Source organism: Cygnus olor, chromosome 3, assembly GCF_009769625.2.
Source record: "Cygnus olor isolate bCygOlo1 chromosome 3, bCygOlo1.pri.v2, whole genome shotgun sequence".
Lineage (NCBI taxonomy): Eukaryota > Metazoa > Chordata > Aves > Anseriformes > Anatidae > Cygnus > Cygnus olor.
In genome coordinates this window covers 47423136-47446651 of record NC_049171.1, presented here as the reverse complement: position 1 = coordinate 47446651, position 23516 = coordinate 47423136, and the positions used below count along the sequence as shown (strand labels likewise).

Below are 23516 nucleotides of genomic sequence, written 5' to 3'. Positions count from 1 at the left end.
AAATATTGCTATGAGGGTTTTATATTAGCCTCAAAGATTACAGCCATTGGAACACTGATTCATGTTTTCAGGTGGGATAAATCTCGAAGCAGTGTACTCTGTAAACTGACATCTAAATAGTTTCATATGAAATATTTTCCATCTTGTTCTTGCTGTTGTGTCTTACCAGTCCCTATAAATGGGTGAATTTTCAGTCAGTAAACCACAATTCATTTTGAGAAGTGTATGGTACTATAGAGAAGATTGTGGCACAGAACTTACTGCTGTAGTATCAGCACCTTTTTACAATGGAGCACTAAATTTGAAATCACTGTAAAAATCTATGAAATGCTGTACGCGAGCATATTTCAAGGTCAAATAGTTGTCACAGATTTCTTCAAGAAATGTGGTGACCTCAGAAATCTATTAGAACATCAAAGTATCTTTAACTCCCGTTTAATACTTAACACGTGGAAACAATTTCCAAAAATAACAAAAGGTAAGAAAAATGTAGGATGTTGCTAGCCATGTGTCCCTTTTTTCTGAAACAACAATTTTAGAGCATATTGTTAGGTAATACTTTCAACTAACTGTCCAAATGATAAAGCGAAATACAAGTAGATGCTTGAATGTTGGCACAAGCAAGTTTAACCATCTTTAAGTACTCAAGTTTCAGGATCCTACAAACACTAGTGAAAACATACAAGGTGAATTTAAATATATGGGTAAGAGACAATGCGTGTTGATTTGGAAGACAGTCAAGAACACAAATTAAATGAAAGAAACTCGATAAGCATGTGTACAGAAATTATTCCAGGTTATAGTGAATTGTTATTTTATGTGGATTTGCTAAACCTGCAGGTGGGGAATGTATAATTTACAGCATAGAAACGGCATCACTGAGTGCTAATTGCTGACTTCATTCAAAGAATAAGTGTAATGTGATTTTATAAGAGTACCAGTTACATGTTACACGCTTCCAGTTAGTAGGCCTTTTTTGCAGAAATTGACAAATGCGCCAACCTTCAATGTCAGGCTAGAAATTTGCTATGTTTCGTTTTTGTTACAGGATAAAATAAAAACTGTACTGTTTACTCAGCGGGAGCAAAAACTGATGATTACTTGGTAGAAAAGAAATGAAAATAGGTACTATTCCTACACTTAAGAGGGAGGATTTGAAATTTGTATTGGAATGTACCTGTTTCCGTATAAATCTGCTTAGTTTTGGCTGGCGTTGATCCTTAAGATTCTACTGTGCAACGTGCAAATTGAAGGGTTTAGTAACTTTTGATTCTTCACACAGGTGTGAGCTATCTGGGATTCAACAGAACTTTTCCTGTGGCACAGCCTTGTGTTGTTGCATTTGATTGTTCCTCTTACACTCCGAGTGTTCCTGTCTAGGAGGTAGCAGAAGGAAAGTTGTCTGAGCTTAATGCAGAAAGTAACATGAATACTTTAGATACAGAGGTAGACTGATACAAAGAGCCTGTGGAGGGAGAGGCACACTGACTAAACAAGTAGTCTGGGAGAAAATGACAGATCTGGGAGTCATTAACTGTGGTGGGGAGAGCAACTATAAACAATGTGGTAGGATGAAAGAGATTGGGGCAAAAGCCAGAACATGACATAACTGTGAACACCTGGACAGAGTAAGTGGGTTATGAGATGATAAAAGGATGAGGGAGAAAAAGAAGCACATTTCAAGTGGATCGTGTACTGAGATTGAATAAGGCATCTGTGAAAGAATGGGGCTGGAGGCCTTGCTGGTGACGTGATTCAGGTGGCCTAGAGACCTGTTTGGAGAACCAAGTTGAAATCAAGTTGAGAAGAGTGTCCCGTGCTGGCTGGATGAGAAGATAAGGGTGCATAGGCAGTCAGATGTTGAACTATGGAACTATGGCAAAATTGAAGAATGACAGAGAAAGGATCAGTTACGGAAAATTACCTGAAAAGTTGGATGCCTGTGACAACATAGTGATGGTGCATGTGATTCTTACTGCTGAGGAACATGCACAGGGAAGGTCAGTGCACAAAAGATGTGTGAAGAGCAGCACCGGTTTACGCTTGACTGCTTCGGTCCATCACACACTGCTCACTGGAGATTCAACTTAGCCAGTAAGTGAGGGAGAGGACCTAAGAGATAATCAGCAATCTGCTTGCTTTAGCCCACTGAGAGAAGGTAGCTGATGAGGTCAGAAAGAAGGGAAAGAACAGAAAAGGCCGATTCATCTGGCTGATCTTTTCTGTCTAGTCAGCAGATTCCTTTTCCTACATGCACCTTGGTTCAGTCTGATCTGGCTCCTCTGACTTCTGATAATCATCTCTACAACTTCCTTCAACTTTTACTGCGTTCCAGTAATACACGGTCTCCAATGACTCTCCCAGTGTTGCTTCCAGAATGCCATTCATCCTCATTGATGTAAGTCTTATGTATTCCTTTAAGGCTTTTTTAGCCTTGGCCTTACTCTTGCTTCTTGCTGTTCTCTACACCCTTTAGACTTAGCTCTGCACAGTTCTTTTAGTATGTCCCATTCAGTCTGCTCATCTTAAAATTCATTCTGCTAAAAATATTCATAGTGCTTGCCTTCATGCAGTATCTTATCAGTTTCTAGGGATTCTCTCCTGATATGCCAGTCACCATTAGTGTCTTTCCATTCTCAGAGTATATGATCAAAGAGCTTTGATTATTCTTGTGGCTTAATCTACTCATCTCATTCACTATTCTTATGTGACGTGTACCATATTAAATGGTCATGCTGTACTACAGCACTGAGCTATTAAATAGAAAGAAAAAAGCACTCAAACCACTAACTCACCAGACTGCATAGTGTCACTTTTGCATTTTACCTGTAGAAATGTTAGTGCCCATAACATGGATGAAATTATCCCTTTTCCAGCAGGTGGAATCGACTCCTGAGGCTGCTAAATCTCAGCATGTCTGTGCTGCTGCAGTCTCCATAAAACCCACTCAGTCAACTCATTTTCCCTCTGATACAGATACAGTGAGAGATTAACAGGCTACCTCTGTCAGTACATGCCCCATCAGCTCAAAATGCAGAGGAGATTGTAGGGCTGAGTGGCTTCTGACCACTTCATGGGTATATGAGAATTTATTTTGCAAGCATTTTTGGAAACCGTGGGTGCTATGCACAAATGTTTTCCTTCAAATGTAGTTATATTCATTTGAAGTTGAATCCTTGAAATTTAGGAGTTGTCAAAATTGTGGACTGCCTGTCCAATCTTAATTTCCGCATACGTGCCCACTGATCATTATACAATTCGTAATTATTCTCTATCACCTCTCACCTTTTTTTTTGTGAGAATTTTGTCTTCCTGAACAGGCTAGGCACATCTTATTGTCCAGGTTATGTAGTGAAAAATAATTTTCCTGATTGTTGCAATGATGGATGGGGAATTAATGTACTTCAGGAAGCGTTGTGATTAAGGCAGCTGAATACTGCCCTTGGGAGCTGGATTCAGTTCTCCCCTAATGAATTCATTCTTATGTGATGCTAGGCAAGCTGAGTTATGAAACCACCCATTTTACAGATGGGAGCACCAGAAAAGTAGTGAATAACTTGAGTGCTTTACTGAACAACTTGATCACTTGTACTTGGAATCAGTGAGAGCTCTGGGACTTTGACTGTACAAATGCCAGGCAATCTCTGCAGTCAAGTTTTAGGCTTCTCCTTACTTTTCTGCTCTTCCTCCAAAAAAATGTATACTTCTGTCTGTAATGTCTTTTTTACTTTAATATGTGATCTATAAAAAGATAATGCTATCTCTTGCCACAGGAAAATCTTGATGAAACAGTTTCTGAAAGAAAAATAGCCTGTGTTCAAGATTGTTTAAATTTCACTATTTAAACATTGTCCTTCTTGGACTTTTTTTGATATTTTATAATTATTGATCTTGTAAACATGTTTTGTCTTAATTTATAATTTAAATTTATTCCAGTTGAGGCATTACAGTAATGTGATAAAATAACATAACTGTCAAGTGTATGTTAAAAAATGATGGCAAACTTTTTTCCACATCTGTATCTTCAGAATTTATTCAGTATTATCAAAGTTCAGAATCTACCTGATTCTTGTGAACAAAGAAAATATAGTAATATCTAATCAATGATATTCCTGAAGACAGTAGGTATTGGTGGAGCAATTTTTCAGTCTTTCTCACTCTTATTTTCAAAAAGTATTGGATAATTTTTGATACTTTTTTTTAAACCCCCTTCTTTAGTAAATCAGTGCATCAGTGACATTAGCTGCATCTTCTTGTCACTGCAACACAGTCTGTGTGAGCTTTTGTTTCTTTCCATTTTCCTCCATCTGTTGTACTTTTTTTCTCCCTTTTTCCTCTATGGTTTTGTCTTTTCCAATGACTTTTCATTCAACTGGAAGCTTCATGGTAATTGTGGTGATGGCCTGTCTATGGTGACATCCGTAACTGAGCTTTGTGCCGTGGGAACACAGAGAATATATGATTTTCAGACTCAGCATTTGTAGCCATATATGTGAGCTGTTCCTGCTGCCAGATACTTAAGGACCACCACAAGAAGAGGAAAGGAATGGTTTCAAGAACCACCCATGGTGTCTATATGTCTTTGCTTTAGGAAACATGGATGTAATTAAGTCTCTCTTTCAACTGTGCTGAGAAAAAATATTTCAATGAAAATAACGTATTTATTTGTATGTGGATTTAATATATACATTGATTATCAACTGTTGAAAACATTATGTTTAGAACGCTGTCAGGAGTAAAACAGGTTGCATGGTGACATTAAAACACTCATAGTTAAAATGTTACTCGGAGAATACCGTGTCAATCAAAGTACCGTGCTTTGGACTGTTACAGGCTGTGGATAATTGTTTAAATACTGCATTTTATTTAAATTAGCTTATGAAACTGTTTATTCAAGGCTTTTATTGTATGTTGAAGTTGTCTAAAAAATAAAAACTTGAGCAGTTGTTATCCCCAACCCATACTTCCCTGTCTCTCCTCAAGCTGGTCCTTTATTCAATTATGTGTATATTATCCCACTTAATTAATGCTGTATGGTGCACACCTCTCTGGGTTGCTAAATAGCTTAATCTCTGTCATGGAGAGCACAGCAGTTTGTAACCCATTTGTCAAAACACTATCAAACAATTTATACATTACTAGTAATGGTGAGAAAGTGGGAAGAAAAGCAGTACTTCGAATTAGAACAAGCACCAAGAAGCCAGTGCATTTCTTAAAACTTTTTAAAATGACCTTAAGTTGACTAGTTACCTGCGGTTTCTGTGAATATAATGAGGTTAGATATGCACATTTTTGAGGTCAATGACAAAATCCTATTCATTTTATCTCTGTCTCATGGAGGACAGGTAAAATAGCTTGACCCTGGTGGTTTTTTTCTTTTTCTCATCTGCGCATACTGTTTCAAGTATAGATAGATTTGTTTTAATTCTCAACTTGAGATGCCAAAACTTATTTACATCTTCAAGCAGATTAATTATCTTTCCCCAGCCTTCAGTCATCCTTTATTTTTTTCTGGAGGTATAATCAAGTCACTTACTTCAACCCGGATCTTGAGGCAAATATAATGCAATTTATTACACTAAAGATGACATGTTTTACATCAGCTGACTAATTTTCATAGAAGCTGTATAGGTAAGTTGAATAAGACAAAATTATATCGTGAGCAAGCAAGTCATATGGTATCCTAAAGATGAACAGTGTCCTAGCAATATAGTGTGAAAACTTAAAATCTGGCAATTTAACGAGTATGAATATTTTCCACTCTGTTCAAAATAGAAAAATAAGTTTTTTCCTATGGCTTATGCTCATTTGTGAAAGCTGTCCAATTATTTCATAGCAGGCTGCATCCCACAGAGCTCTGCAACTGAGAAAAGAACACTGAATAGCTAGGAAGCAGGGTGGGTGATGTTAGGAGACTGCTTTGAAGAATACATCTTTCCTCTAGAAAAAGAACTACTACCTTTACTGGTAGCAAACGTCTTTAAAAATAATACAATGTGGAGAAGACCTTCAGAGAAGACACTTCCTTAACCTCACAGTACAATAGTAGGAGGACAGTCCTTTCTCCTGGAAAACTAGGTTAGAACTGATCTAGCAATGCTTTCTATTCTTCTGTCTAAATGAGTATTTAGACACCAAATATGTTAAATCAGTTGTTTTCTTATTAGTTGAGTAGTCTTTCTTTTTCCTTGGTGCATATTTAGCTGGTTCACAGGCAGCAGTTGCGGTTGTGGGGCAACAGAAACCGTAAGACCAAGTCATCAGGTAGAAGAAAGTTTGGGACTGGCATCCTGTTCTTACACTGAGATTGACGTAGTGTCAGACCACACACAAACCCTCTTCCAGTAAGGTATTTTTTGAGAGCCACCTTCTATTCTGATCTAGTCAGCATTTGTATTAAGCGTGGGTTATCAGAATGGTTCATCAGTTCTCACTCGTGCGTCTGTACAATAGTGTTAATGCTTTGTTGCTTCCGAAAACATCTTGCCTGAGGCCATCCCCAAATTTCAGTTTGAGTTTTTAATGGCCATGCTTTTTGGTGGCTCTCTGACAGTTGGTAACTGACTAAGGAAGGTGGGTCTCTTCTGCTGTTGCCAGCTGTTTAGCTCCTTGGTTATACAAAAATGTTGATTGATCACCTTGCCTTTAATATTGATGCATTCTATTTAGTTCAGATTTTTGTTTTTTCTTTGTCATTCTGATCGTCCTATGTTGACAACAAGTTTGGGAAGCAATGAAGTCCTACTTGTCGTGTTTAACAAATACTGACATTAATATTCTCAACCCCCAAATTAATTAGCTAATCTCTTCTTCCTCCCCATTGCAGCCTACTGTAATATATCTAAGACACTTCACTTTCTGTTTCTTAGTTATTGCAATAATAAGTTATAATTTATCAGTTATGTTGCAGGTCATAAAAGAAAGACATTTCAGTCTGAAATTTTGCTATGGGTACTCTGTGCTCTATATTATTCCATTTGTTTGCTACTAAATTTCCATAAATATTGTTTACTTAAATTCATCTAAAGGCTCTGTTCAACTGAGATCAAACTTGGGAGGTCTGTGGTTGTCTAGGTAATGTTTAAAGGTGCTAAGTTGCTGTTCCTGCACTACTAATTACTGACTCCCTAGAACTTATTAGGAAACCTTACCAGAAGGTAAGCAATTTAACTTCGTCAAGTCTTTTGAGGTGAATATTCACAATTTCTGCAACTTGAGAATATTAAACTGTTTGTGTTTAGTTCTCAGCTGTGATAATCTCTTATTAAGGTGGGGGATGCTTTGTTTTTGGTTTTGCCTTTGTTTCTACCTAGTTGTTCATGTAATGAAAATGGATCTAGATATTTCAGTGAAGTAGTTAGTCATTATCGGTTCTGCTTTATTTCTTTCTTCTTGCTTTCCATTCATATATCCTGTGGTGTTCAATTATCTATACTTCTACTTCAGTTTCCTAGAATTTTCCAACATTTTTTTTGTGCTATTGGATATGAAAACCTAAAACGTTTACCTGGGGATTCTCTCTCTGTCAGCATTCTTCCATTTCCCAGTTTAGATTTCTTGTTTTTTTCAGCTTCTTCCAAGAAATCAAATGTCCTAACTACACAGGGTAGTCCAGAACGAAATACTCCAGTGTCTCCCTTTCTTCCACTATTTCATAATCCAAAAATTTCATGAAGATCCTTTCCAGACAGCAGTCAAAAACTTCCTAGTTTTACTTCTCGTGACTGTGTACCATGTCTTTCAGAATCTAAGCTCATAACAGATGTCTTTTCTAGTTCAGCTTGGTTTTCATGAATACTTACTTGGAATGGGTATTCATGAAAACTCCAGGGTTACAATCAGATTATTTTGATTAGTCATGCCACAGCTTGTAAATTTTTCTCATTTCTTTTGCTGTACTTCTGGATGCCACCTGCACAGACAAAAGTGGTTGTATTAATTGGACAGTCCTTGTGAAGTTAAGTGGAGCTGTCAGCAGCAATTTCAGTTCTAGAAAGGCAGTCTTTCTTTTTTCTTTTTTTTAATGTTACTACTGTTCGTAACAAAATTTGGTATATTATGGAGGCTGAGATGAAGCTTGATATTGCCTGTGGTCTCTTAGACTGGTTAGTTGCAGTTTGTATTCAGGTAAGGAAGAGATGATAAAGACCATATTGTTGCCTACAAATCCGGCATAAGATCACGCAGTTGATGTGGTAGAGCATTTTATTTATGGGTATTCTAGTACAGCCAAATGACAAAATTAATTCTCTGTCTGAAGGGAGATTAAACCATGGCTATTTTTCCCTACTCTTTCCTTAATTTACTGCTGTCTTACTGAGATTAGGTAGATTAGACTACCATGTTTACGGTGTCAATGTCATTTATGTCGGATAAATATAATTATCTATTTGTTATTTTCAGACATGATTATAGATTTTACAGCTGTTGATTAAGGGACCTTTGTTTTCAGAAGTAGTGACACGAGTTCTGTACTACAGAGTTTATCAAATTGAGGAAAAAACAACAACAAAAATATGTGAATAACTCATAGCGATCAAAAAAAAAAGTGCATGTTTACAAATTTCCTATAAAAGTATTCCCAAGGGTTCAGTTAAAAATTGTCTCATCTTGTTAGGGGAAGGGGATGTACAGGGTATGATCTTAACTACAGAACAACTGCAAGAGGAGACAGTATTTAATTTAATAGAATGAGTATGCAAAGGGTTAAAATGATAGCAAACAGAATTAATCTGGGGGAGGGAAAGACTCTTTCCTCTTCCCCACCAGAAACTTTAGACATTGTACATGATGTGAAGATAAAAATTGTATAATGCAGAAGGAAACTGTTTTCTTCCATTACTATCATGTCTAAACAATTCTGGATACAATTTTAATTTGCCAGTGTTGTTGAAGTCTTCGTAAGAGTTGTTTTGATTTTTGTCTCATGCTTCCTTGAAGACCCAAATGGTAAACATTTGGACATAATGACGCAAACAGTAGGCTATCAATCAATCCCAGTTTTCACAGCATTGTTGTTCATTCAGAAAAGCTGTGTGAACTGACCTCTTTCTACAGCAGTGTCATTAGTTCTTTCAGAAATAAAACAAGGATCAAAAAGACTTCCAGGATTTTTCTCTTAAGACTTGCTGTACTGAATGATATTGTAAAATTAGTGATCGACTGTTTTCAATTAACTCTCGGCTTTTTTTAATGCATTTTGTATGAGAGACTACATATTAATTGTTTTTGTTCTCCCCCAGTTTTCTAAGCACTGACTTCCAGTAAATTAGTCAAACAGAAAACTGAATTTCGATTAGATTTGCCGTGTAGGCTCTTAATTTTGAAGCAAGTGACAAACAGTGTAATAGAGGAGTTAAACATATGCAGTGTGAATGCCTTTCATTTGAAGTGAAATAAGCGTCTGAGGTCAGAATTAGCAGGACCATGGGAGCTGTAAAGCAAGGAGAGCAGTACAGCAGCGTCCTGATCCTGACTGCTTCTTGGGAACTGACTTAGGAAGTTTTTGCTCCACATGTCTAGCTAATAAATAAGTCTGGGTGCTTTTGCTGTTTGCAGGCTGGTTTCTGCTTTTCAGTGCTATTGAGGTGGCACTGTTGAGGTACTTTTCCAGGCCACCTAAATATAGAACTATAGCTAGTCCTGCTCAGTCTTAGGCAGTTTAATGGCCTACTCTCTTTCCCCACGTGTGTATAACAGTATTGTGAAGGCTTAGAGGCCTTGTAGTGTGCAGACATACTGAAAGGTGTTTAGAAGCTCACAGTCTTATTACTGCTAATCCACTTTTGTCTCACCATTAGCTTCCAGCCCACTGTCTTTTCCACTGTGAGAGTCATTAGATCAGAGCTGAACTTCAGACTGCTATTTAAACCATTCCACCTCCTTGTGTCCTTGAAAATGGCACTCTGTGTTAGAGGAGGTCATCATGTCTGTCTCCTTGTTGGTGTGAATCACTATTTGTTCCTGTTTTCTTTCCCCAGCCAGGCCATCAGTTTAGATTATTCATCTGTATCTGCCTTTCAACTGTCTGATTTCCTATTTTGTTTTGATTTTTAATTTTTTTTACCCCACTGCCTCACAACCTCCCCATACCTATCTGGTCTTGTTGTTTTTTTTGAAGTTCAAGTGGAAAGATTTGTGGCTTTTTTTTCTGTGTTAAAATTGCATACCTTTGATTTAGTAGGCCTTTTTGATTCAAAGGGGATGGAAGTCCTGAGGTTGGCTTGAGGTTATAGAACTAATAGCTATTAGTCATGACTATGTGTAAAGGTGCAAATAATCTAAGGGTTAGTGCTGTGGCAGCTCTGCTGTTTATGTGGCTTCTTATATTTGGGGAGGGCTTCTCTGTCTGCAGGGTGTTCTTGCCCTCAAGATAAAAGGGGGGGCGGGGGTCTGGCGCTGGTTGTGGTCCTTTGTATGGAAGTTCTCAGGAAACAGTATAACTTTGTTTTAAGGTTTGATCCAACTTTACCTCAATCAACCATACGTGGATTATCTGCTTGGTAACTCGCGTGTTCTCGGCCCCTTTCCTAGTCTTTCCTCTTCCATCTAGCAACTTTTCTAATATCTCAGGAATAATATGCTTGTTGAATGTGACTTAGAAGTGGTTTCTGGGCATGCACATTCAAAAGAGCAGAATGCAGGAAGAGGTACAGCAAATAGGGAAATAATCCCGTTTCTCGGACAAGCCTCTGGAAATTTGTTAAGCTTCAGCTAAATTTATTCTGTCGGCCACCCAATAAGTTTTATTAGTATCAGACTCCAGACTATTCTCTTTAAATTTGTCAGAAAGCCAATGACTTTATTCAGGCACAACAAAGTTTTATAAGTCTATTATTAACAGTAGTAGTATGAAATGGGGAAAGTAAAATCCTCCACAGAGCAGAATTTTTTTTCAAAATTGAGTTCATTCTGTTTGGAAACTACAAGCCAGCACTGCTGGAATTCTCTGCAGAAGAGTGGTGGTATCATTGCAGAGCAGCCTGCTTTGTGGGCTGCATTAGAGCTACGCTTCCTGGAAGCTTGGAGGTCTTACCCCCAAATTCCTGTTGGAATGCTATGGATCTCAAAATCTAGGCAGTCGGACTGGGAAAATTACTAAGAAGTAGGCAAGTTTTTTGTCGGTAATCTGCCACACATATGGGTTTTAGTAGGAAATCTGTTGGAATCAAAAATATCTTGACAAAATGTTTTGGTTGTCATGAATTTCCAGTTTTAAAAGGAATATTTTTTTGTGTTTTAGGAGGAGACCTCAGGTTCTTTATGCACTGTATGGACATTTCAGTGTGTTCCCACAGAATTTATCACTTAGACAAAAGATGAGTGAAGAGACAAAAAGGAAGGAGAAATTAGAGGCACAGAAAGGGGATGTGGCTTGCACCTGGTCACACTGAGGTCAGTAGCAGAGTTAAGAATTGGATTTTTTTGAATCCTAATCTAAATCAGTCTGTCTTGCCCGAAGGAGATCACAGTTCACATGGTATGAGAGACTAAGGCATCAAAAACTTCACAGAGGAAAATAAAGCTTTCTCATAGCTTCTCGTGTTTTCCTGCTTTCAGAAACAAGCATGTCAGCAGCATGTCAGCAACAACTGAAGTACACAAAGTATATAGACTTATGAGGTTTTTTATTTTTATTACAGTAAACTTAATAGAAACTGTGAGAATGCTCAAAAATACTTTTTCAGTAGGGGCATCATCCTGGTAAAGTTGATTTGTTGTGTAATGCATGCTGCCTTTAGTGCACCACCAGTTACAACTGGTGAAAGCGTAACTGGAGATTCAATGAGCCAGAGCTCTCAGAAGGTAGTAGTCAGCCTCTAAAGGTTTACAACATGAAGTTCTCAACCCAGGATACTACAGTGACAACAGGGTTTTGTCATTGGGGTGCCGAAATTTTATTTATACTTGTAAACAAAAGAGGGCTAGAACATGTGGTGTTTGTACTGTATGACTGTTAGCAGTTCTTTGGCATGATTGTGCTATAGGCCAATTAATGCTCTCCCAGAAAAAAAATTAGTGTTCATGGTTTAACAGCCTGGTACCTACTCTTAGTAAGCTATATAGGTAATAGAATGGTTTGGTTTGGAAGGGACCTTACAGACCATCTATTTCCAAAACCCCATGCCTTGGGCAGGGACACCTCCCACCAGACCAGGTTGCCCAAAGCCCCATCCAGCCTGGCCTCGAACACCTCCAGGGATGGGGCATCCACAGCTTCTCTGGGCAACCTGTGCCACTGCCTCACCACCCTCTGAGTAAAGAATTTCTTCTAATGTCTAATCTAAATCTGCCCTCTTTTAGCATAAAGCCGTTCCCCCTTGTCCTATCACAACACTCCCTGTGTCCTTCCTGTTGTGGATAGGGAGATAATTTAGCTGATTAGGCATGAGCTGTTCTGTGAACGCTTGCCCTAAGGTTGAGAGAATATGTCCTGGTCCATTTCATGAGCTACATCTATACCTTTAAGTTAGATCTGTGTACTGTAGCCTTATGATGAGGGGCTGAATAAAATCATTCCTGTCTTCCTTGATTGCCTTTTGTGGTCTTTTTGTATTCTGCCTTTGTGCGTATACGTATGACCTGATTTTCACAGGAGATAAACATCTTAAGGGGCTGGAGAAAAGAGAACCTGCAAAACTAAAAGACCTACAAAAAACGAGGAGAACAGTAGTAGCCTTACCAATAATGTAAAATGAGTAATCCACTAATAAACACTGTATTTACTCTGTCTTACTGTCCTCTGTGAGGATTCAGCAGCACTTGTTAATAGTGGTTGCCCCCTTCTTGAATAGCTCATCAGAGATGTCGGTAACTTTACATTCAGTGGATAAATTGTATTTTCTATCTTATTTGTGATTTGGAGAATATTTGTAAGAAAATAAAGGTAAAGCTTGTTCTTGTATCAGAGCCAAAGTTTTGTGCAGCGGCTTGGTATGTGGACAGAGGTGCCCTAATCATTGAAGATGTGAATGCCTCTTTTGCCCCTTGCCCTTTTTCCCCTGACGGGCATCATCACGGCACTTACCATGGCAAAATGCTGTGGGTGTCTACACTATGGGACGTGTCACTAAGTCCAGTGTCTTAATGCGAACTGTTACTCACTGGCAATTAAAGCAAAGAAGCTACATGTGTACCAGATAAGAAAATAGATCCTATTCTGCCACTCTTGATGTTGGGGATCTTGATGTTGATGATGGAAGGGTGGCTGCAGAGCCAGCTCTCCTTAAAATCACAAACTGGTGCAGCAAAGTGAGCTGTAACTTATTTCAGAGTTGTGTGCTGCGGTGTTTTGTCCGCATAGCTAATGATTTCTAGTAATATTACTAATGATATTAACTTAGTAAATTCTGTTTGCAAATACTGTATGTATGCGTTTTATGTTTTATGGAACTACTTTTTTGCTTTAAAATGGAAAAACTTTCTGGATTCTAAAGAAAAACACTTTTCAGGATTATAAAGAAAAGATTAGGTTACTGGACAAACTCTCTCTAAAAAGGAAGAGAATATGACAATCATCTGTGAAGCTAACGTTTCTGGTATTTCGTTATGGACAAATTAAAGTGAACTGAATATTACAAATGAATTTTCATCAAAACTCTGAACAGGTAGCTATTTTGTGACTTTATTAAAAAAAGTTACTGTTCGGTGTAAAGAGCCCTGCAGGTATTCCATTGCTATTTTATCAACTCTTCCTAAATTTTTTCAAGACTAAATTCTTTAATTGTATTGTATTAGAGATCTCTAAATACTTTAATCTACTGTCTGTTCAAAAGAACTTATAGTATGTGTACAGAAAAAGATATTTCATGTGTGCAAACTATATTGCCTGCTCATTAAAGAATTTATTTTTCAATGAGTAAGGGCCCGGAAGAAGCTAATGTAAGTATTTTAGCAAGGGTTTGTATTTCTCTGATAAACAGCACTCCCCTTCTGTTTGTGATCACAGGATGAAAGCTCTGTAAGCTTGTATATGTACATTTTTACTGCTACATCATGTAGTGTGCTCTTAAGATTGAGATCTCATTCCCCAGGAAGCATTTCTGTCTAAGATTAATTGCCCTTTTAAAATCAGTGTTTGATGTATTTCTTTGGCTATATCCTGACTCACTTTAACCCTCTTTGACCTGACCCCACTGACTATTACCGCCATGGCTGAAGCAGAAATCCTTCAGCTTGATGTATGCAGTACAGACTTGAGCCTGTGGTTTTTCACATCGATGGATTCAATTAGCTGGGTTTTTACTGATCAGCTTCGCAGAGGTTGAAGAATTTGTCAGACATGGAACAAAATTGTCTGTAGTTCTGGGTTAATTGGATGAAAGCTCATCTACATTTTCATTTTTACTTTGCCTGTGAAGTTTACTTTGTTAAACATCATCATAATATTGCTGGAAGTAGCATTGAAAAGGCAAAAACAATTTATTTTTCTCCAGTTAAATAGTGAAAGGTGCAAAACATAAAATAGCAACCATTAGATCTCTGATCTGTGTATATCTCCTATCACTTCTCAAGCAAATGTTTTTAAACTATAATTATGTCTGAATGTCCACTTCTGAGGTTGATTTATTAAACTGGGCAGATAAACTAACAATTATCATTATGGCTTGATGAAAACAAGTGAACTTACTGGACTTCTCTGTATTGACTGTTATTTTACAGCAACAGCAATCCTTTGCTTTGTCTTGCTAGGAATAGTTTATCATTTGAGTAGCCGAAAAGTTCATTATAAAAGATGGACGATCACTAGAATTGAAGAATATTTGCAGGCATGATGTGAATTATAGTAACTTGTAGTAACGTAGAGGTTGAAAGTTCAAGAATGCCATTAAAAAATTTAAAAGTATATGAATGTGCATATGCATAGGGAATATATAATATGATTGTATAGAGAATTTAATAGTTAATTGTTTGGGAAAACCATATTATTGAAAACAATGACATTATAAAAATCCTCATGAACTATTAGCAACAAGAAGTCGTCTTACAGCAAATAGATTTGTACCAATCTTTAAAGAGAAAAAAAAAATCTTTATCAGCCATTTCCATTTTTCAAGGACCATCTTGGTTACATTTAGCTCCCCATCTGTATACGGAACTAGCTTTAATTTCTGAAGGTCAGCTGTAGAAAGTTTAGAGGGAAGGGAAACCTCAAACTCAATTAAGGGCATGGTACATGTAAGGGTTAACTCATAAGTCAATGTGTCTGCAGTTTAAAAAGCTGCCCAACTCCTAAAAGTGGTTTGGCTTTCTCTCAACAATGGAAAACATTATGGATGAGTTGGGCTCAATTTGTCATGCATTCAGATGCTTGTCTCTTAATGCACACCTTGTTTGTTCCCGGTATATAGAAATGTTTTGTACGGTAAATGGACAGTAACACAACTTACGTTGAACTTTGCTTCTTTGTTCACATCTGCATAGCCAAACTTAAGCATATTGCAGGAAAAAAAAAATCAAGTTTCAGTTGTGAACTTGAGTATATGAAGGCTGAGGTGTGGATGCTGAGGGTGGGATTCATTTTTAGGAAGAATATAAGATATAAGAATATTTTCCAGTGGTTCGCTTATAAAATATCTCCCCCTTCCTGGGGCTTAGGTGTTTGAGAAGCATCTCAGGCTCACTGTCAGGTCTTCTAAAACCTTTTAAATGCTAACATGTTAGTGGTTCAAGAAAACCATTTTTGGGTTGTCATAGATTAGCTTGGAATTACTTGCAACATCCCCATTAAAAGCTTCTATTAAATACATAACATTTTATTTTTTTTAATTAAAGTTAAGCTTTCAATTCAGTACTCTAACTGCTTTTCCATTCCACTGCATGGACTTCTATAGAAGGAAAGATCCCCTTGACTGACTTAAATAGTATTACTGTTACTGTTTTGGACTGCATGGAGAATAGTTTTTTTTAAAAAACTAGTCTGCTCATGCAACCTGAACTTACTGGTGTTTGAGGATGAATTTATTCTCTAAGACCATTTAAATGGAACAGAAAAATGTTGTCTAGTTTGTTTGCATACTATGTGGCTGCTACGATATTTGAAGCATAACTTGCATTATGCTTCAAATAACTGCTTTATAACTACTTCTAAAGTTATGCTTCATAACTGCTCTAAAGCATAATAAACATTTGTGTGGGGTGACTAGCTTAATCCACATTGTTATGTTTCAGAAACGTGGCTATCTAACCTGGGATTTGACTAGAGGTAGAAAATGGCAGGACACTGAGAGGAAAAATTGCATAAAGAAAATGATTAATAGGGGTGATGCCAAATACTTGGTTTGTTCAGAGTATTTGATGATACTTAATGTAGATGATAATGTTGTATATTCAACTAATTTCATTTTGAGGATGGAGAAAGCCAGGACTGCTAGAATATAATCTAGGGAATGTAATCATACTAATAACAGTGACAAGGAAACTATTTCCTCTCCTTTAACTTACAAATGTCTAAACTCTTAACAGGGGATGCTTATGCCACAAGATCGCGTAGAGATAAACCAACTGGCCTGTGTTGAAACTATGTAAAGAAATAGCTGTTTAAAACATTTAAAGCTCAAAATCAGTGAATGTGGACTTCATGGCAGTGTCACAGTGGAGGAATACTTGAGATGTTTTGCACAGTTACTCTTTTATAGTCAGGTACTATGCAAGAACAGCCTTCTTTGAAGTTAATATAGGTCCAGTTCTGTCCTTTTGGACTAAGATGCCGTAGTTCTTATGGGGAGCTCTGGTAAGATCAAGGCATGAAGGATGAAATTGAGCCAGATGATGTAAATGTAAACATGATGTAAAACAATCCGTGATGGAGAGAGAGTGATATTTTGAACTGTTTATTTTGGAGCAGAACAAAATAAAAATAATGAGTTAGAAATTATCTGCATGAGGTTGTTCAGCAAGTCCATTAAAATTTAATGTTCCTTCAAAAAGAGATTTTTTTAAAAAATACACAGCGTTGGATTTTATTTACCATTAGCTGTCTTCGAGGCCAGGAACTTGCCATAGTTAAAAGCAGTCTGAGATACTTGTGTAAAATATCCAGAGCTGTGAACGTATTTAGAAAGACTGCGACCTTCAATTTAAGCAATTGTACTCGTGTTACTACCAATGGTTAAAATGAGAGAGAGATTGCTGCTGGTTAACAAGATCTACCCAACTGATAATTTATACTTGTACTGGGCAGTTGGATTATGTCCAGGAACTGAAGTTCTTCTCCAAAATGCTTCTTGTGTTTGAAACAACGTTTATTCCAGATACAGAGTAATTTTGAGGAAGAGGACTTGTGCTGACTAGTGTATTGAACGTGTGTTTTGTGTGTGAGTTCTTCACCTGAATCAGCATCAGTGGCTTTCCCCAGTGCTGGCAGGATTTGTTGGCAGGAATGACAAGTCAGTGCTGTGCCATCATGTCACACATCAGCCTCTAAATTTTTGAGGTCAGAAGGAACCTTTTGTTGTGGCTAGGCTATTTTAGAGGTGGCTTCTCAGATTTTTTTGCGTTTTCTCATTCTTGGTCAGAGTCTACTGAAAAGCATATCTTGCCAGTTGTGACCCAACGTTATCATCTGTATTTCTGTTTAAACTGATAATTACCCCCCAAAATTAGGAGATGGAAAGGGAGTAAGGGTTTTGTTAGCTTATGCACGGTTAAGGCAAAGTGGAAAGTATGTTGAGATTGCTGTGGGAATGAGTCACTTCTGGCAATGGTACCTACTACTGTGAATAGCAGGGTCCTTTCTGCATTAAAGTCATTTGCAGAGAGTAAGAAGAGCCTTTGATGTGATGGTTGAAATAGACTAGTGTGAAGCTCCTGAAAACTGAATGCAAAGATTTTATTGGTTAAAAAAATATATATATTCCTATTTAAACAATTTTAAAAGTAAAAAGCCCTGCTCAATAGAACGTGTGTAGTGACTTTAGACCTTGAATTTATCCTTGCTTAAATATTTTGTATCTCTGAAGAAACCTTTAGGGTTCCCTGTTTCAAGTACTTGTGCTGAGCTCATTCAAACGAGCACCGATCGTTTGGCCCTGAGACCAACCTCAACTTTTTTTTTGTCTTCACCCCATAAAATTGCATAGGTATTGGGTACCTGTTAGTTGCGAAGGTAAGATTTGTTTAAAACATTATCTTTTTTTGTAATTGAGATGTTTATGTTGAGGTCATTGCTGCTGTGCAGTCTGAACATCTTACCATATTTCTGTACTTTGACTGGTATTACACATGCACTTGTTAGAAATTGATTGCAGAAATGTTCCAAAATGATTTGAGTTTATAATTGGACAAAGCTGAAATAATGTTTTAACTACTAATTTATTTTTAAAAGGTACTTAGGAAAAGCAAAGCATGAATATTTGATTTATAGACGGGTTGAATTCATTCTGTATCTAGGTTTGCTGGCTGAGCAAAGAAATAGTCTGCTATAAAGGAAAAAAAGATACAATATCAGGCTAAAGTAAATGTTATAAAAATAATGTGAAAATATTAATAAATACTCAGATTATTTTTTAAGTTTACAGATTTTAATGAGCATATGTGATTTTTGTAGCACATGCAATGAAAACAATTACTTTGCTGTAAATGGTATCTAATCATTGGCACTTTAAATTTCAGATGTTGGAGTTATTTTCAGTTTGAACAGGTTATTGTTGAAGAGCTAAATGCTGTTCATTAGTTTCAGTGGTAATAGTTGAAAGATCCCTGTATCAAATTGAACCCTTGCTGCCAGTATTGCAGTTTTGGGTGCTACCTACTTAAAAGCACACAAAGTAAAGCACGCTTATCAAATGCTTGTTTATTTATATTCTACTTCTGGTTCACAAGTCACTGGAGTACTTCAGGTCTTTAGACCACAAGGCTTGTCTGGGGCTGCCTCTGTATATCCTGAAGCAACCATCCTGGCCCCCCTAGAGAGAGGAGGGGTGACTCCAACCACTCTCCAGTTCTTTCTTACCACCTGGGATTGCAGGTTAAAACATAGAAGCTTTGGATTTATTTGCTTGCTGAACAGTGTAGTCTTTTGGAAATCATTGTGCACAGTTTCATATGCAGTCCTTTGTGCTAAATCAAACATCTAGTGGTCAGAAGGAAATTTTCACCTTTGCCTGCCAGGGACTTACCTTCAGTTTTGGCTTTAGGTTTTAAAAATAGAGTCAGTAATATCTGTCAGCGATGGATTTAGTTGCCACTATGTGTGAAACAAACTACTGAAGGTTTTCTGTCTGTAAATAATTTCCTAAGAGATGCTAAAGAGATTAAAGTCTTTCCCCATTAAGATGTCAGTCTGTCTCTTCAGATTCAGAGATGTCTGAGACACCAGCTTCAAACTCATGGTCAAGGAGTGTTCTGGCTGCTCAAGATACCTGCACCTAAAGGTCTGTGCTGCTGCCTGGTGATCTGAGGAGCAGGAGAGGTGAAAAGGAAGGTGCCATAGCACAGCTACAAAAGGAGAACTCTGCTTCTTGTAACACAAACACATGATGAGTTTTTCTACTGTGTGGTATAACCCATCGGTGGGAATACCTTTAGTATCATGTAATCCAGAACCTATGATGTATTTTGAAGATAAGCAAGCAAATGTTTATGCCCATTTCACAGCTGAAAATGCTGGGAACTAATTCTGTTACATTATTCATAGGGCTGCTACTGCATGACATTTTCTTTGTTTATTCTTAGTCCCTATACTTTTCAGTATCCTTGTCCAATGTATTCCTGTGGCCAAGTATCATGCAAGAAGCACATTATTTGAATTTCTAGTTTGAAGTACAGGGTACTGTTTTCCCTTTTTGGGCTTCTAAAGCCAATTTAGAAAATGATGCAGCCCTGAATAAGAAGCTGGGGGTTCTGCATTGTCCATCTTGATGACTGCAGGCAGGTTCTGGGACTTGCTATGCAGAGGACTTGCACGTGGAGGATTCTAACTGAAGTACTCTAGGGAAATTCTTGCTAAATCCAGAATATCTTGCAGTGTCTATCAGTGAAAGAATTTAAGCCAGTTAAATTACCCTGACAGGTGCTTGCTAGGAGGCCACAAGTCTGAACAGAGGCGTTTCATGCCATTGAGGAATTTTAAGTGGTGTATCACAGTGATGTAGGTTTGCTAGAGAAGCTGACCTTGGGTAGGTAAAAGGGAGTTTCTAGCTGAAGCACTGGTGGTTATTATGGTGGGTGAAAAAAAGGCTGAAATACACACCTTTGCCAGAAATTGTTCCTTCTCACCGTTCAGTTCCTGGGCACTTGAATTTATCTTGGAAGCAATCTTCTTTTTCTTCCCTCCATCATCTTTATTTCTTCCTTTCTAAATAGAAAGATGATTCAGTAGAAAAAGTGTATTTAGATTGCATCAGGGGTATGTATAACAATCTGAATTGACGCTGAATAAGCTAATTCTCGTGTTCTAATTTTGAGTGTTTTAGTTTGCAAGTGATAATTTATGTGGTTAAAGGAAACAGAAAACCTTACCCTGTGTTTGTTACCATGACATTACACATCTTCCTACCTTCTCTGAAGATTGCATATTTTCTATTCTTCTTTGTCTACTTTCTTCCCTCCTTCCCTCTTCCCGTCGTTATTGAACCCTAAGGGTTTTTAGAGGAAGCTTGGGATCAGCAAAAGCAAATATTGCATTAGGGCTTTCTCCTTAAAGAAGGGAGAGGGGACTTAAAGCTTCCTCAGGATGGAGGAGCGCTTTGAGCCTCTCTCTCAAGGACTCTTTTGAAATGCAACAGCCACCATCTCCTGTTTCCTTCCAGCAGATGCCTATCTGCAAGAGTCCTATACCAGTGCTTTCTTTGGCTGGATCAGGGTGGTTTCCTGATCAGGAGTGCTTAGGCAGACATCTGCTTCTCTCCTTTGCATCTGAGCTGCCAATTTCTCTCCGCTTTCTATACAGAGTTGGAAAACTTCTGACACGGCATGCTTTATTAGCCTTGGTCAGGTACCTACTTTGTGTTGCAACACTTGAGTTAAGGCATCTAAATTAAGTGATCTGAAATGTCCCAAGAACCTGTTAGTGTGCAACAGGTAACCATAGTTATGTGCCTGTGTGCCTTCTGCAGATGGAACATTGTGAAGTTTTACCAACAAGCCTTATGATCTCTGCTTATCATTTGCCACTAGTGACTTTCAGGGGCTTATAGTGGCTTCTGAATTCTTGAATTTTCACAAGGAAAGCAAAGGAAAATCAGTTACTCCTTTGACAGTTGCTCTGATAGAATGTGACTTAATTTGTCTTGAAGCTTTTCTGTAAATGCTAAAACAATATTTATCCCATGTACATCAGTTCAGTAATCTAAAAAACATTCTGATCTAAAATTAAATAGTTACTGTGTACACACACTGTAAATTTTTCTATGAAATATTTATTGCTATGCTTTCATTTTTCCGATATTTTCACTTCATCTTCTTCCTTAATTTGCAACAAAATAAAAGAAACCATCTGTAGGTCATATGATACCTAACACATAACCCAGTTCTATCTTGACATAAAAAGAGAAAAGTCAGTGGGATGACTAGAAGATTTTAATTTACTGCTTTTAAGAAAATTCTGTTTTGTTTTTTTTTTTCCTATTACATTACTGCATATTGTAAAATGAGTACTGACAGTTATGATCCTACCAGGTCTGAATCCCATGCAGTACAGATGAGCGAAGCTATTAGCTCTAATTTTTATAGGCCTGGTCCGATGGCATGGCATTAATCTTCTATGTAATTAAGTCGTTTAAATCTTATGCCACTCATTTAAATATATTTTGTGTTTAGCAACTTGTATGTGGGGTAGGGAAGCAGAGGACAATCCTTTGTATGTCAAGATGCATACAAAGCGATCTACAACTCCTAAAAGCCTACAAACAGTAATGGAAAGAAAAATATGATGCAGATCTGTTACAGATATAAACCAGGTGGATGAAGCTTTCATGAGAAGTTAACAAGTCAACCAGAACCCAAATCAGACTGGTAATGGTCAGTACTAATTAGGCAGGCGGCCATTGAGAAAATGAGTATTTTTCAGCAGTTTTTTAAATGTATTTGCCATTGACAGTTTTTTGTTACACAAGATGGAGGAGTCATCTATGGGAGAGGCTCTCTGGATGTGATTCAAAATGGGGAAGTTACTCACAACATGGAAGTTGAAGAAAGTTTGGGTAAATGCAACTTAAGTGAGAGTTTATGGTCCAAGGAGGGGAGAATACTGAAGTAAAAACAATAGATTTTGTGGAAGAAGGCTACAGTAAATACAGAATTGGTAGATAAGATCTCTTTAGTCAAGCCTCAAGGGGAAAAAAGAATTAAGGAGAAGTGATGCTTTCTCAGAGGTAATACTAAGGCACAAACAGTGCTAATGCAGAGATGTAGACTTTAATTACACCATAAATACTTCACTGACCTCAGACTTTCTCAGTTTGCTGAGGAACATAATAAAAGATTTGTATGAGAGAGGGACAGCTAGGTAGGGAAAGGGGAATGGGGACACCCAGATGATCTGCATTTCATTTTAAAGCAAGAGGCATCAAGTTAGTGCACACATGTACAAGCATGCAAAAATGTTCTGTTACATAGTAAAAGAAGTCAAGGAAAGAGTTTATAAGTTTTTTGTACAGTAACAAGGAAATGATGGTCAAATACTAAAGTTTTTAGTCCATTTTGGTGCAAGTTTTTGCTAAAAACTTTCAGGTACATGTAAGTGGCTAGCACAATCTGGACCAAGGCTAAACTATTCATACACATCAATTAGTTAACAAGGACATGTGTAATAGCCAATATGCGTTTGAACAGAATGATTTCAAATGAACAGAATAGTTTCAGAATGGTTTCAAATTAATCTTTTGTTTTCTCTTAATCTTTTAATTTGTAAAAATTCTGGCGTTAGATTATAGTGCATCTTTGAAAGTAGTAAAGAAGCCATTTTTGGTGAAACTTTAGAGGTACTAAATTGACCAGATAATGTCTATGTGCAGAGTGATTGCAAATGATTCACTGTTGAAAAGGAAGAAAACTGAGGACTCTGTCCTGACCATACTCTTAATGTTTCCATCATTCAGCCCATTAATAAGAGCATTCTTACTAAATTTACAGATGAAAGAGTTGTGTGAATAATTACAAGTTGTATTTAAGGACAGGATTTGAATCTGGAGGAAGTGGAAAAATATAATTGTTTTTAAGGAAAGAATATGCAGAGTAACGTGTAAATTTTAATATATGGTATATGATCAAATTTTGCAGTAATGCATTCCTTATATTGGCACGTAACACGAAATTCTATGCTCTGTGATTATAGTTTAACTCTTGTTGAAACTTTCTCCAGAGCTCAGCAGGTTTTCCCCCATTTTACAGTGGCAAAGTCACTGTAAATGAAATCTGGAAACTAATACCATTTTTTCTGCCATCTCTGTATGCAAATCAGTTCTTTCTGGCAATTAACTAATATTATGGAATGCAAATACCTGTTACCAACTTTGTGGCCAATTTATGGAATCCCAAAATTTGATTTTATTTTAAAAGTGTTAAATATATATTTT

At 37.3% G+C, this 23516-nt stretch overlaps 1 protein-coding gene across 7 annotated transcripts in view; it reads left to right on the top strand.

Annotated features, from left to right (window-relative positions):
- Positions 1-23516, top strand: part of ATG5 (autophagy related 5) — a 78260-nt gene that overhangs the window by 52108 nt on the left and 2636 nt on the right. Inside the window, exon 8 of one of the 7 annotated variants that reach the window (XR_005818199.1) lies at positions 11243-11394. The exons of 5 other annotated variants lie outside the window; for them this stretch is intronic. Coding sequence is in view for 1 of the 2 variants with exons in the window: in XM_040551501.1 (XP_040407435.1) it covers positions 1283-1380 (98 nt within the window). In the remaining variant the exon portion in view is untranslated. Of the gene's footprint in view, positions 1-1282; positions 2541-11242; positions 11395-23516 lie in introns of those variants that run through there. One more of the 7 variants, XM_040551501.1, reaches the window with a different exon arrangement.